Source organism: Trachurus trachurus, assembly GCF_905171665.1.
Source record: "Trachurus trachurus genome assembly, chromosome: 14".
Classification (NCBI taxonomy): Eukaryota; Metazoa; Chordata; class Actinopteri; order Carangiformes; family Carangidae; genus Trachurus; species Trachurus trachurus.
This window is the reverse complement of record NC_139903.1, coordinates 32,203,153-32,219,066: the sequence shown is the minus strand read 5'-3', so window position 1 is coordinate 32,219,066 and position 15,914 is coordinate 32,203,153. Positions and strand designations below refer to the sequence as shown.

Here is a 15,914-nt window from a genome sequence, read left to right as displayed (position 1 = left end):
ACAGTAACCGGGGGCGGGGCTCGACGGACTTTCTGCGTCTGCCCACCACGCTGTGATTGGTTACGGTGAGTTCACGCCCAGTCCTATCTACTACGATGCAAATTCCCTGTCTCAGTCTGTTTTGATACAACTTTGAGCTGGTAGCACGCTAGTTCAATAGTACGAGAGAAACAGTCTTTTCACGGCTTTTTGCTGAGAAAATCTTCAAACCCACTCATCACAGCGTTGACTTCTGTGTACATCTTTGTGACCTACCAGTCATTACCGTAAGTATTTGTTTTGTATTCGATTTATTATCTTAGTATCATGTTGTAGCTATAGTTAGCCGTTAGCTTGCTCAACCAGTAGAGTTAACTTACAGCAGTGCTATTGTTTATGAACAAGTCTGTAGTGTGTTGTTGAAACTGTTTGTCTTTGACCAGCAATAAACATGATTAGAGTTGTGTGTGTGCTTCTGGTAGTATTAAATCATTTCGAAATGCACGTAAGACGTTCATTTCGAACTGGGCATTAGCATGTAGCGTAGTTAGCCGTTAGCATGTTGAAGTAGCAGAGAGGCTCGTGTTTTTCTGAAAGCTGAGAACTGTAATTGCTCTGTGACTGGACCAGAGAAGTAGGTTTTGGTGAGAGCTATGCATTGAAACGGTGGAATATTTATCCTCTTTATTGTTATTGTACTAGTGCCCAGGCCAATGTGTTTTTGTGTGGTCAACTTTGAGCTGGTAGCACGCTAGTCTGGCTATGGTTCTCTGGATCTATTGTGAACAGGCCGTGTGCTGCAGCTGCGGCTGTTGTTGTTGTTGTTGTTGAAGAGTGAAACTGTGGAATATTCCGTACATGTGCAGTAATAGAATGTATCTAAAGTGATTCATGTTATAGTTTTATTAGTTATTGTTGTTATTGTAATTAACAGCAGTATTGTCCAGCAAACATTTCAGCATTTCAGGATTTCTTTTAAGTCAGTCATTTTGTGGCCATTTTGGCCTCTGAAGTTAGTTTGTTGTTATGCTTATAGAGTTTAGAATTTTCCATGTGTGTTAGTGTGACTGTATGAAGCCTGAACTCACTTTGTGTGTGTTGTATATACAGGTAATAGTTTTCTTTTAATTGGGGTACATTGTTTGTTGTGGAAAGTTTAGGTCAAAGTGAAGTCACAACTTTGACCTTTTGTTGAGCTCATTTAAAATGGATGCCACGGGCCGAGTGGAGGAGGGGTTTTTTCTAAGGTCTGGCACTGTGTGTCGTCACAGCTGAAGTCGGCTCTGACCTCTTTCCATTGTGCTTGGATTAACTTAAATGAACAGCTGTTTTTTAATTCTGTTTATTCTAAGTGGTGTAATCATAGTATTTTTCTTTTAAAAGAGACATATGAAGGGTGGGTTTTTATTGAGATCATATAGGCTATTTATTCTCAGCCTTAGGCTGTTGTTGTTTCAGAGGTGAGGGAGAGACGTGTACCTATTAAGCCCACCAAATCTGCTTTTCAGCCATTTTTAATATATACCACCCCAATTTAAGTGAAAACATTTTAGTTCAAATGATAGTCTAATGTCTAATTTGAAGTGTCAATCATTCATTTATACCAATTTTTAATGTTTTTATTGTTTAATTTGTCAAAATATACCAAAAATCTGGTATGGGCTTAATGGGTTCTTAATGTACCCTTTAAGTCCATGGGTGTTCCAAATAAGCCCACTTCATGATCTGTTGATAAATACATATATATATTTAAAAATCTTAAAAATCCAAAGTTATTCTATTAAAATATGTAATCTCTTAGCTCTCAATAGCTATTTTCATTTTGTCTCCACTCCTCTCCTTGGCCCTGTAAATGTCATTTGAAATAGGCATGATCGGCCTATTTGATGTGTTGTCAACACAGAAAAAGCTAAACTTACAACATGTCTTCTTTGCAATGTAGCCAAAAAACTATTCATGAACAAAATAAAAATTAGAATGGAAATTACTCTTCAGTACTTATGCTTTCAATATCTGTTGTCATTTTGTCTGTATCTCTATCCTACATTATACAATTGGCATTTAGGCTACATTTGGCCAAATTTTCTGGTCCAGCCAGCTGGTTGAAAGTGTTTTTATCTAGATTTCTGAAGACCCAATGACTGAGAGAAAGATAGTTTCCTGGTTCAATACTATTTTAAGGATAATAAATGAATCAATTTCAGTATTTACAACTAAACAAATAACTTTTTAAACATAAAACCACAGCTGAAATAGAAACAATTAATAAAATGAATGAATTGGCCCATGCAATATCACTAATATTTAAATTTGGTTATTTAATTATCTGAATTATGAAGCTGATTGATTAGGTGAGGTCAAACTTAGGCAGGAAAATGGTTCAAAAGTCAAAAGGAAGAAACTCTCCATTGAAACACAGCCAGTGGGCTTAATGGGAGCAGGTGGGCTTAAAGGGAACATCAGTGAATTATTGGTTAAAAATCAGAATATTTTTATTCTACACACATGACATTTAAAAACAACTACATGACATGAATCTATATAAGCTGCACTAACATAACATGAAAAGTATTAATTGATCATGTATTTAAGTAATTAGCTATACTCATTTACATCTGCCCTAAATGGTGTGATTTTTTTGCTACTGTCCCCTTTAAGCCCACCTGGTAAAAATGTTAATTAAAAAATAAATAAAGATAAATATTCATATGTATTATCAATTTAACAATATAATAGGATATTCTCCATACAAAAATGTAAACTATCCATGTTTATCATGCTTTATGTCATGGCAATGAACAATGCTATGCAGTGGCTGCATAGATGCAGCATGTGGGCTGTTTGCTATCATGCTAAAATGCATATTTTGAATTAAAAAATGTGCTGCTGGTAATGTGAAATCCTTTCTAAATGCATGTCTTAATCTACACATGTGTAATAACTGGGTCTTTATACTTTTAGATGCCCCGTGGCAAGGCCTACCGTCGTGCCGAGGCTGCTAGGTTCCGGCAGCAGTCTCGGCGGCAGGATGCGACTTTCCTGCCAGCCCGCTCCGCCTTCAGTGCCAGTAAGTATTCTTCCATATATTTCCCTAAACCATTCTCTGTATATGTTTCTGTATGCATGAGCTGAAATGTTGTACGTATTTTCATCAACAGTCCCCGGCACTGGCTGGCGCCGGAAGTCTCTGCAGTGGCCCCTTTCTCCGCGCACCGGGAAGCAGCTGAAGGTGGCCATTCCTGCAAAAGTCCCCGATAAGAAGGTATGTACTATTCAGAAATCATGATGAATGCTGATAATAAGTGTCATTGTGAGTGTACATCCTTTAAGACGTGTTTTTTTCCTTTTCTCCCAGCTTGTTCTTTTTGTCGGGGCATCCCATCTACGCCCCATCGTGGATGGATTCGTGCCAATGGAAGCGGACGGCTACACCTTCGGTTTCCTGTCTGTGCCGGGGGCGTGCGCGGACCTGCTCAGGAAGGAGGTAAATCATGTTGTCCACACTTGTCCTCACATCCCTGATGCTGTTTGTGTTCTTGCCCCCAGCAACAACCTGAACCAGACCCCGGACCGAGCAGCTGCAGCGTTTGACCGGTACCTGCGCGCTGTCATGGAAGCCTGGCGGACTGCAGAGGTAGGTCATTGATGTATTTGTTGAACATGAAATTATATGTACTGTGACTATCGATTTGTAACTGACCGTTATGACATTTTGTGTAGGTTTTCGTCGTGGACCATGTCCCTCGTCTGTCTGTGGAGGGGTTTGTCCAGGAGTCCCACAGACAGAACTTCCAGCGCATCGCAGGACAGCACCGTATGTTTGAAAATATCAATGCATGGGTTTAGGCACTTATGATTTATCAGAAGTATCTATTTCAGCTATAATTGAGGCAATGCTCCTTTATTGTTTGTGTTATGAAAGTTGACCGTGGACTGTGCGTTGAGTTTTTCAGTAATCCGTGGGTTTTCCTTGTTTTTGTTGTCTTTAGGTTTGCGGTTCTACTGCCACGCGGAACGCTTCCCACCGAGGCAAACGCAGCTCTGGGCTGTCGATGGTGTAAGTGAAAATTGTACTTTGAATCTCAGAAATGCTTATTTAGACAACACAGTATGATTGACAGTAAATGTCATCTTGTTCAACATTACTGTATTGTAATCTTTATTTGTTCCTCTTCATAGACGCACCTCAGTGACGACGCGGGGATGCCTATCCTCGTGGAGTCGCTGGTGGCTGCCACCAAGCAGCACCTGGAGCGGCCCGCGCCTCCGCCACCTCCGCCACCCGTCGTCTTTCCGGTGTCCCCCAGGCCCAGGCCCATTCCCACGTGGACCGGTCGGGAGGTCGCGCCGGAGGAGGTCCCAGCCCCACCTCCACCCACCCCTCCCAGGGACGAGGACGCCTGGACGACCGTGCCAGGCAGGAAGGTAAGAAGACGAACTTTGTCTACATATGGTCATGAACTGAGAAATGAAGGTTTTTCTGTATCCTAATGTCTTTTCTGTTTTGTCGTTGTAGCGCCGTTGCTCTCGGGAGAGGAGGGTTCCTCGAGTGGTATGTTATCATTTCATTTAACTGTGAACTTGACAGTGACATTCTATTCCGTAACAAAACGATAAGTGTGACAAAAAATCTTTATGTCTTTCATACAGCGTCTTCTTCCCCTGAACCCTTTCTGGCTGCCGCCTGGGATGTTGCCTGACACGGACGACGCTGGTCCTTCGGTTGAGGACGCTGTTTCCACGGGCGAGCAGGTATTTATAGAACAAGAAACTTCTAATAGTTCAGATATTCTTTTTGTCCACTGTTTTGACACTTTGTTTCTGTCACTTTAGCCGCCGCCTGTGGGACCTCGTACTCGACCTGTCCCCAAGAAGCCCAGACGTGCTAGGAAGAAGGTATGTTGTGTTTAAATCCTGAAGGAGATGTGTTCATGTATTATTGTGATGGACAGAAAGTCATTGTGAATGATGTATAACTGCAAAATCTGGATCAGATTTACTTGAATATGTAGATTTAATGGGATGACTTTCCTTTCTTATTCTTTCTAGGTCGTGACCTCAACTCCCACGTTGACTGTCCGTCCTGAAGCCCAGGCCGTGGACCAGAAGGCAAGTAGAGTTATTGAATGGTCTTTGTAATTGTGTTTGTTGTTGTGGCAAATTTAACACCATCTTTATTATAGCCAGCATGACTCTCTCTTCCACAGGTATTAATGTTTTCATGTTTCTTCTTTTGCAGGTGGAGGCGACACCCGACCCTGTGTCGACCTGTGATGTGCCGGGGACCACTCCTCCTCCCATTGTGGCTACACATCCTGTTGCTGTCCCTCCCATCCCTGTGTCTGTCCAGCCTGCTGCCCTGGATGTGATGGTGGACCGGCCGTCAAATACTGGGGGCACACCAGGAGCAACTCAAGGTCAGAGTACTCCCACTTGCAGGTGTTTGTCGATGGGGGGAGTGTCTTCAGTGGCAGGGAAATCTTTGCTTACTGCATCGGCTGGTCTTGATGTTCATGCTTACGTGTCATGCAGTGTTGTCGCGGCAGTTAGACATAGCATCGCTCCGGTTTGTACGTGGCGTGAAGCAGATATTGATGTCGTTCGTGTCGAGGGGAAACGATTGGCAACTTGGTTTGGGTGGGGAAGGAATGAGTTTCATTTGTTTGGTCAGAAGTGGAGGGTGGATTTGGGGGAGACAGATTATAGGAGCTTTGGGGATGGGACTGAGTTGAAGGAGGAGTTGAGCGAGCATTTGTCCAGGGATGGGATGTGTGTGTTGAGGCTCCACAGAGCAGCGGTGTTGATCATCCAGCACATGGGCTCCTTTGTTGTGGTGGATTGTGGGGTACGCAACGCTGCGGGGTTGCTGTCTGATCCAGGTCGAGCCAGGGTCATATTTAACACGACCTTGGGTGATCTGGTGGATGACATCACTGCTCTGAGCGAGTCTTTGTCTTCAGCGTTTTTTGCTGTCAGTCGCATCTTGGTGGAGCAGTGTGGTGATGAGGGAGAGAGCAGAAATGTTTCTGTGGTTATTGAACCAGTTGTGGCAACTCAGTCTGAGGGAGAGAGCGGCATTGTGGAGGAGTGTGTTGATGAGGGACAGAGCATTTCTGTGGAGCAGTGTGTTGATGAACCAGCGATTGATCCCATTGTTACAAGTCAGTCCCAAGGTCGCGCTTCTGTTAGAGGAAGTTTCCATCAAGGCGACCAGAGTAAGTTTGCATATCACGGTCGTCAGTGTATGGCCATTGGTTTGGTTGCTTTATTGAGACACTCCAAAGACAGCGTCTTTGAGTGGCAGTCTGACACACTGGACGAGGTAGTGCTCGCAGGTGATAAACTGTACACATCCATGTGGGAAGGCAATCAGATCGCACATCCATCTGGATTCCCTGCTGTTACAGAGTTGCCTAAGCAGTATGGTTTTGTTGATTTTGAGTATGATGTGAAACCTGTATATGGATTTGGGGCCTCCCCTCCAAGTGTGCGTATTTCACCTGAGCACATCTCTCTGTTTGACGGTCTCTGTCAGAGGTGTACACAAGACAAGCCCTGCTTGGTTACAATGGGTGGGGCTACATGTGCTGTCATTTGTAGTAAAGATGGTGAGTATGCTGTGGTTGACTCCCACGCTCGCGATGAGTATGGGATGGTTGATGGTGAAGGACAGAGTGTTGTAGTCTATTTTAGTTGTGTACAGCATCTGTTTGAGCACTTTAGCAAATTTGCAGGTAGTCAGACATTTCCCAAGGAGTTTGAGATCTGTGGTGTTCAAGTGAAACCCTCAACTGTGTCCTTGAGTGCTGGTGCAGCTGCTGAGTGTATAGAGCGACAGGTTACTGCTCCTGCTACTGTCACACCAGTGGTGAGTGCTGGTGCAGCTGTTGATTGTGTAGAGGAACAGGTTACTGTGACACCAGTGGTCCGTGCAGCCACTAACATTCGCGAGAAACGTAAATGCACACAGACAGCTGTTACATGTGGAGAGGGACAGGTTACCCCTCTTGTCACACCAGTGGTCCGTGCAGCCACTAACCAACGTGAAAAACGTAAATGCACACAGAGACATGTCACTTCCAAGAAAGCAAAGAGTTTTGATAATGATGTCAATTCAGATGTTGTGTTTGTTGGGGATGTAGCATGTAAAAACTTAGAATTCCGTCCCCTTTCTAAAGATGTTGCTTTAGCTTTGTGTAAGCAGACTAACATAGAATCAGAGAGAGTAGATGCCGCCTCTTCTGCTGTTGGTTCTTTAGGAATTCCTTGTATGACAGAGAAGATTGTGGGTGATGGTAACTGTTTCTTTAGGGCTGTTAGCCAGGCCATTAGTGGTACACAGAAATACCATAAGAAAATTAGAAATGCAGCTGTGAAGCAGTTACAAAGCAATCCTGTTGCCTATCAGAGTCTTCTGAGAAGCGAGTATCCTTCAATATCAGAATACATCAAGATGTCAAGGATGTCCTATGTTGGTAGTTGGGCCACTGAGTTAGAGATTCAAGCCACAGCTGATTATTTAGGTGTTAGTGTTTTCACCTATTATAATGATCGCTGGCTTGAATATAGCTGTCAAAATAGGAAGTTGTCAAATGAAGCTGTGTATTTACATAATGTTAATGCTAATCATTATGAAACAGTTGTCTGTGCACAGCAGCCTCAGTCACAGAGTTGCTATGGTTACTGTATGGTTAACACACCTTTTCAAGGCTATAACTTGAGATGTCATACTAAAGCTGAAAGTGACGTTTCTGATGATGGTACCTGTAATCTTGCTAGCTCTAACTTATCTAATTATTTCCAGCAGAAATACAGCTTGCAGTGTCAAACAAAATATCAACAAAATGTATTGTATAAGGAAGGCAAAAAGCATTCGATTGCAACTAAATACAAACAGCAGGCTTTCTATAAGATGAGGTTGAAGACCCTTAGCGTGAAGAAATATAAAGAAAATGTTGAGCACAGGGAAAGAGTACAGTTGTTCTCTACACAAAAATACAAAGAAAATATTGGTCATAAATTGAAATTAAAGGCATCGAGTATTCAGAAATACAAAGACAATATTGTGCATAAATTGAAATTAAAGGCATTGAGTATTCAGAAATACAAAGACAATATTGTGCATAAATTGAAATTAAAGGCATTGAGTATTCAGAAATACAAAGACAATATTGAGCATAAATTAAAATTAAAGGCGACCAGTATTCAAAAGTACAAAGAAAATATTGGGCATAGATTAAGAGTGAAATCATCAAGTGTTATGAAATATCACCATAATCTTTTACATAGCAGTAGAGTTAAACAAACGAGTAAAATTAAGTATCGGCTCAATAAAATTCACAGGGAGAAAGTGAAGGCAGCAAGTGTAACTAAGTATCGGAAAAATCCTGATCATAAAAGGTCTGTTGCAGCAGGTGTTAGAAGGAAAAGGCAGGTTAAGAAAGAGAATATGGGACAGTTTGACTTTGTTATGCAGCAGTTTTTAGAGGACGTGCTGGAAGGTCCTGAACATGTCTGCGCAGTGTGTTTCCGCTTGCTCTTCAGGCACCAGGTTCTGAACTGTAAAAGAGATGATTATAACAAAACACAGACAGTAGCCTCAATAGCAACAAACTGCATAACCGAGGACTACTTGCATAAGTGTAATGAATTTTGTGTTGTGCCATGTCAGGTGTTAGACACTGCTCGGGGTAAATTGTGGATTTGTTACACTTGTCACTATAAGATTAACAGAGGTGAGATGCCACCTGAGTGTTCTCAGAACAATCTAGCAGTTCAGGCTGTCCCTCCTGAGCTAGCCTGTTTGAATAGTTTGGAGAAACATTTGGTTGCTCTCAATATTCCATTTATGAAGATGCTAGCTTTGCCTAAAGGGGGTCAAAATGGAGTACATGGTCCAGTGACCTGTGTTCCAGCCAACATTGTGCAGACCAGTAACCTGTTGCCCCGTTCAAATATGGAGGGGTCTTTGTTGGCAGTGAAGTTAAAGCGTAAGTTGACCTATAAAGGTCACTATGAGTATCAGTTTGTTGATACTCTCCGCATTAGACAGGCCTTGCAGTATTTAAAACAGACCAATAGCCTTTATAAGGACATTGTGTTTAATGAAGCGTGGTTAAATGAGTTTTGTCAGGAACAGGAAGCTGACGTTCCTTTAGCATCACAGACTGTTGACAGTGTTGATGGTAACGTTTCTTTAGCATCGCAGACTGTTGATAGTGCTGATGCTGATGTTCCTTTAGCATCACAGACTGTTGACAGTGCTGATGCTAACGTTTCTTTAGCATCGCAGACTGTTGATAGTGCTGATGCTGATGTTCCTTTAGCATCACAGACTGTTGACAGTGCTGATGCTAACGTTTCTTTAGTATCACAGACTGTTGACAGTGCTGATGCTAACGTTTCTTTAGTATCACAGACTGTTGATAGTGCTGATGCTAAAGTTCCTTTAGCATCACAGACTGTTGACAGTGCTGGTGGTAACGTTCCTGCAGCATCACAGACTGTAAACAGACCTGATGCTAATGATGATGCTGCTGCAGCTGAGGAGGAGGAGCTTCTGCATGATAGACAGTCACATGGCATGTTTCAGGACACCTGTCTGATGCCTGTTGATATTGGTCAGGAGGTTCTTGACCAATATTTTGATGATATTTTGAATGTAGCACCAGCAGAAGGCAACAATCCTGTGAAGCTGCTTTCTGATATTACTAATGAAGCAAAGTGTTTCCCAGTGTTGTTCCCAAGGGCCAGAAACACTTACCACGAGCATCGGCAGTATCGGTTGACTTTGTCACGATACTTTAATAATCGCATTTTACACGCAGATGGTAGGTTTGCAAATAATCTTGAATACATATTTTTTGCTCAGTATATGTCAGAGGTTGAACAGGTTGTGTCAAATGTGTCAATTGCATTACGTAAAAGTAAAGGGGGTGAGAGGTCGTATAAGGTGTCAGATATTCTGAATAATGAGGAGAATTTCAAGAAGATGCTGGAGTATGATGATGGTTATCGTTTTCTTCGACCTATTAGAGGCACTCCAGCTTTCTGGCAGGGAGCCCAGCGTGACCTCCTGGCCTGTGTGCGTCAGCTGGGCATTCCAACCTGGTTTTGTTCATTTAGTTCTGCAGATATGCGTTGGGGCAATCTGCTCTCTACTATTCTGAAGCAGGAAGGACGAACAGCCACTGTAGAAGATTTAGAGTGGGCTGATAAGTGTGATTTGTTGAGACGCAATCCTGTCACAGCTGCTCGCATGTTTGATTATAGATGGCATTGTTTCCTCAGGAACGTGCTCATGTCACCATGTCAACCGATTGGTAAGATTATAGATTACTTTTACAGGGTGGAGTTTCAGCAGAGAGGTTCTCCTCATGTCCATTGTCTATTCTGGATAGAGAACGCTCCGCTGATAGACAGAAACACTGATGAGGAGGTAGTTCAGTTCATTGACAAATATGTAACATGTGAACTCCCATCATCAGATGAGGAGTTGCTGGACATTGTTACTACTGTTCAGCGACATTCGAAACGACATGCCAAGACATGTAAAAAGAAAAACACTGTTTGTCGTTTCAATTTCCCAAGGCCTGTGTCTACTAGGACATTTATTAGCCGGCGCCCCGATGAAACAGTGCCACCGTGCACTTGTCCTGTAGACCCAGCTCATCCTGGTAGACTGTGTCCATGTCTTACACGTTTAGCTGAACTTAAAAAGAAAAAGAAAGAATGGGCCAACAGGGTTCTGACATCCATTAAGACGGCTTTGTCAGATGAAAACAGAAGTTTTGATAGTGTGCAGCAGCTGTTTCAGACCTTGAACATTACTCAGGAGGCATTTGAGGAAAGTGTAAGAGTGCTTGAACGGCGCACTCAGGTGGTTTTGAAAAGACAGGTTGATGAAACGTGGATTAACCACTACAACAAGTCTTTATTAAAATGTTGGAATGCCAATTTAGATATCCAATTTGTAGTGGACGCGTATGCATGTGTAGTATACATTATTTCCTATATTTCCAAGGCAGAGCGGGAAATGGGATTAATGTTAGGGAATGCACATAGGGAGGCCTCTAAAGAAGGTAATCGTAGTGCAAAAGATGCTCTTAAGAATTTAGGCAGTGTTTACCTTCACCATAGAGATGTGTCTGCCCAGGAGGCTGTTTACAGGCTTACTAATATGCATCTTAAAGAGTGCTCCAGGAAAGTCATGTTCATCCCCACAGGGGAAAGTACAATTAGAATGAGTTTGCCTTTAAGTGTGTTAAAACATAAGGCATCATCTGCGTCATCATCTGATTTTAGTGACGAAGACATGTGGATGACTAGTTTAAATGATCGTTACAGGAACAGGCCTAATGATGATGTGTTCAGTGATATGTGTTTGGCTTTGTTTGCGTCTGAGTATCGCGTTCTCACCAAAAATGAGAAATGTAAAGGGGCAATTAAATTAAATGGGAATTTTGGTTCTGTAGCCAAACGAACTCGGACAAAGCCAGCTGTAGTTCGCTATGCTCGCTTCTCTGAGACCAAGAGTCCAGAGTTGTTCCACCAAAGCATCTTACAGTTGTTCCTGCCACATCGTTCAGATTCCCACCTTAAACCCACTAACTATGTAACTTTTAAAGATTTTTACGAGACTGGTAATGTCAGGTTTAGTGATGGGGCCAGGCATTCTGTGAGGTCAGTTGTTGATGTAAATAGACGTAGATTTGAGATAGAAGCAGATAAGATAGAGAATGCTCAGAAACAGTTAGATGATCAGGGTGTTTTTGAGGATGCCTGGGCTGAGCTGTGTCCAGAGGCGGAGCTGGAACGGTTAGAGTGCGTGCAGGAACTTCAGGACAATCCACAGCTAGGGGATGACCCGCCAGAAAACATTCCAGATTTAGCTGTTACCAGGCAACAGGTTTCTCATTTAGAGAAGAAGAATGTCATGAGCAGAAGCGATGGCTTGACATTGATTCGATCACTAAATGACACACAGTTGTCTGTTTTTTATCAGGTCCGTCAGTGGTGCTTGGATAGGGTCAGAGGGGAAAAGCCGGAGCCTCTGCATGTGTTTATTACAGGTGGTGCTGGGACAGGGAAGAGCCATTTAATCAGAGCGATTCAGTATGAGGCAGGGAGACTTTTACCTACTGTTAGCCGCCATCCTGATAGCACGTGTGTGTTGTTATGTGCTCCAACAGGTATTGCTGCATACAATTTGAATGCAGCAACGATACACACCACATTTAGCATAGGGAAGGATGTGCGCTTGCCGTACAGTCCTCTGGGTGAAGAGAAGCTCAATTCATTGCGAGCTAAGTTAGGTGATCTGCAGATTGTAATTATTGATGAGATCTCCATGGTAGATCACAACCTCCTGGCTTACATCCATGGACGGTTGAGGCAGATCAAACAAACAGGTGACTTTTCACCGTTTGGGAATGTGTGTGTGCTGGCTGTTGGAGACTTTTATCAGCTGCCTCCTGTTAGAGGGAAAGCGTTGTATAATGATGATGTGACTGTGAACCTTTGGTCCAGTTTATTTAAGGTTGTGGAATTGACAACAGTTGTAAGGCAGAAGGAAAAATCGTTTGCAGATATGTTGAACAGGCTCAGAACTCGTCCTAAAGAGACACCATTGGAGGACAAGGATATTGATATGTTGAAACAACGTGTAACAGGTGAAGAGAGCTCAGCTTTGCATATATTTGCTACGAATAGCCAAGTCAATGACTACAATTTTGAACAGGTGCAAATAGTATGTACTGAGGAAGAGAGGGAAGAGATCCACGCCCAGGACTTTGAGAACAGCAAAAAAACAGGGAAGCTGGAATTGATAAGCGGTCATCACAGGAGAGCACCCAACACATGTTTGGAAGAGGTGCTACTGTTAGGTCAAGGTGCTCGTGTGATGTTGATAAAAAATGTGGATGTCAATGATGGGCTTGTGAATGGGGTATGTGGCACAGTCACTGATATAGTTCATCAGCCTGACAGTAGGTTTCCTCAGGTTGTTTTTGTCAAGTTTGATGATGCTAATGTTGGTGCCCAGAGGAGGAAGAACAGTGCACATACCCCACCAGTGGTAGCTGGCTCAACAGGCATCAAGCCTGAAGAGGAAAGAGCCACTGGGAAAGGCGGGATGCGCCGGCAATTTCCATTGAAACTTGCCTGGGCGTGTACTGCACACAAAACACAGGGACTCACTGTTGACAAGGCAGTGGTCTCTCTAGAGAGGATATTTGCTCCAGGACAGGCTTATGTAGCTTTGAGTCGTGTTAGGACTATCGATGGGTTGATCATTACAGATTTTAAAGAGAAGGTCATTTTCTGCAACGCCAAAATAAAGGATGCACTTCGAAGCATGCCAAGGTTTTTAAGTGACAATACAGCTCGGCCTAACATGGAGTCAAATGGATTCTCTGTGTTTTTGATGAATGTGCAGGGTTTATCTGGACACATTGCAGATTTAGCATCATGTACTCAGCACTTGCAGCTTAACTGTATTGCTGTGACAGAAACATGGCTGTCTGCACAATCTTTACTAGAATCAGTCCAGATAGATGGTTTTAGTTTCCATAGTCATCCCCGAAGTCTGTCGTACACTAGCAGTAATCCACTGCTAGTGGATTTCCAGGGGAAGCAACATGGCGGTGTGGGTCTGTACTGTAGGAATAGTTTAGTGTGTGAACTTCAGGTACCAGACGTGGACCTGGAATGTTTGGTTTGTGCCTGTGATGATGTGGACATAGTGTTAGCTGTTATCTATCGACCGCCATTATATACTATGTCTTTGTTTAAACAAAATCTCAGCAAGTTGCTAAAGACATTGGATTCCTTCAGTAGAACTATTGCCGTTATAGGGGACTTTAATGATAATATTTCCCCATCTTCATCTGAAGATGTGTCACCATCTTCATCTGTTTGTCGTTTTATGGCAGAGAACGGTTTTGTGCAACGTGTGAAACAACCGACAACAGAGAGAGGCACACTCATTGACCATGTGTACATCAAAACATCAATTTATGATGTACAGGCAGTAGTGTTGCCAATTTATTTTAGTGACCATGAAGGAATTCTCTGTTCTTTCAGCAAGACCTAGTTGAGTAATGTAGTATGAAATGTGTAATGTAGATATAGTAATATATTTTATATGAATTTGTTAGTTGTTGTAATTTCAAATGTGTAATGTATATAGAAATTTAATATAATAACGCTAAAGTAATAAACATATATTGCCTTATGAATTATATGAACATGTATTAAATGTTAAACATGTATTAATCTGTGTTCAGTGTATGAATTTGTGTTTCCTTGCTGGCCCTTTGTATGTTCTGTGTTCCAGGTGGTTCCAGCCATTTACTTCAGGCATCTTCTACATGGACACCAGAGGCCAAGCCATCTATTGTATTGTGTTTTCTTTCTAGGTGTACAAATGTAGTATATATGGATATGTTTGTGTTGAATTCTGTAGTTGTTATATGTAATCTCTGTAAATACACTGTGAATCATGATTTTAATGTGTAGTATTTGAGTTCTGTAATTCTGTGTAATATAGTGTTTATGAATGTATTAAAATGTAGTTTTGAATTTTTGATAGTGATGCTAATATATGAACATGTATTATAATAGTTGATTGTATGAAATATTCTCTCTCTCACTCTCACTCTCACTCTCTCTCTCTCTCTCACTCACACACTAGTTTAGTTATGCTGGAGGTTTTTACCTGTTAAAAGGATGTTTTTCCTCTCCACTGTTGCTGAAGTGAGAACTGTTGAGTGTCTTTCTAATAGTTCAAAAATAAAAACGGATTTATAAAGACATAATACCTTTTGCCATTTTATTTAAGTTTGCCATGTGTTGTATGTACTAATGTTTTGTTGTCATAATAAACTACAGCTGCATCTACTCAACTGGGTCTTAATTAGTCTATTATTCAACAATAACAACACCTGTGCAAAGATACCATCAATAATGTTTGCAGCAAACCATGAAGACTTGAAGCACCAAGCCAAATGAAAAGAAGAGAACAACCTGCTGGGAGTAATGAATAAAGGGGTGAAATAAGATGCTATATCTGTCCATTAATTGGCATTTGGAGGTATAGCAAAAATTGCTGTGTAATCTACTAATGTGTCCCAGCAAGGACTGACGATCATCAGCTGGACAACAATGTTACAGTGAAATCGTCAAATACACAAACAAACCAATGTATGAAACAGTGGAGGCTGGTCCATAGAGTCAGAGCTGGTGGGTCCTCTATTTTTGAGAGGCAAGAGAAAGATCAACATATTTTAAATAAAGAGTAACTGCTTGAAATAAACCATTACAAAATCATTTATAATATATTGTTAAATATCTTTTATAGAAGAAATCAACTTAATTCACTTAAAAAGGTTCAACAGCGCCGCTTGCAGTCGGAGGAGACAGAGCAGTCTGTGTGAAGAGCAGGGAGCAGAAGGGGAAGGGTGGGGGGGGGGGGGGGCTAGAGGAGGATGGAAGTCTTCTGTCGTCCTCTAGATTAGACACCTGGGACAGGATCTCCTTTCCTGCTGATCTATGATTGGCTAAGACTGGTAAAAGGATGCGCAAAGGGAGGGCATCCTCCCTAACCAATCAGCAACAAGAACACAAGATTGACAACAGGTTGGTCCAATGACAGTTCTACACAATACTACACATAAATCATAGAGTATGTATACAACAAATATGATCAAAAGCTGGTGTCACCATAAAATCTTGTCAAACACCTTGGCAAAGGTTACAGCCTGTTTGACTGTTGAGAAGAAATATATCATTGAAAAAATGATAGATATAACCAATTAAAAGTGATGTCATGTTAATTGTAGCATGAAGTTTGGACCAAAACGGACAATGCATGATGGAGTTATGGCAAGTTCATGGTTCTCCACCAGGGGGCAGTAATGGGATGTGGGCCGTTGCGT

The 15,914-nt window shown here is 42.0% G+C and overlaps 2 protein-coding genes across 2 annotated transcripts in view; both read left to right on the top strand.

The window, feature by feature from the left end:
* The window catches only part of LOC310996604 (protein NLRC3-like), a gene marked incomplete at its 5' end in the record, with an annotated part of 229,073 nt that overhangs the window by 75,635 nt on the left and 137,524 nt on the right, over positions 1-15,914 (top strand). The gene's annotated exons all lie outside the window — the stretch shown is intronic.
* On the top strand, positions 127-8,537 carry LOC310997295 (uncharacterized protein; the record flags this gene model as incomplete). The annotated part of the gene is made up of 13 exons (XM_083986971.1): positions 127-266; positions 2,941-3,046; positions 3,138-3,241; positions 3,335-3,613; positions 3,700-3,793; positions 3,969-4,036; positions 4,159-4,404; positions 4,496-4,531; positions 4,630-4,731; positions 4,813-4,875; positions 5,029-5,088; positions 5,219-5,396; positions 8,524-8,537. Exons 2-13 carry the CDS (start codon positions 2,941-2,943, stop codon positions 8,535-8,537), a joined length of 1,350 nt encoding a protein of 449 aa, XP_083843097.1. The 5' UTR covers positions 127-266.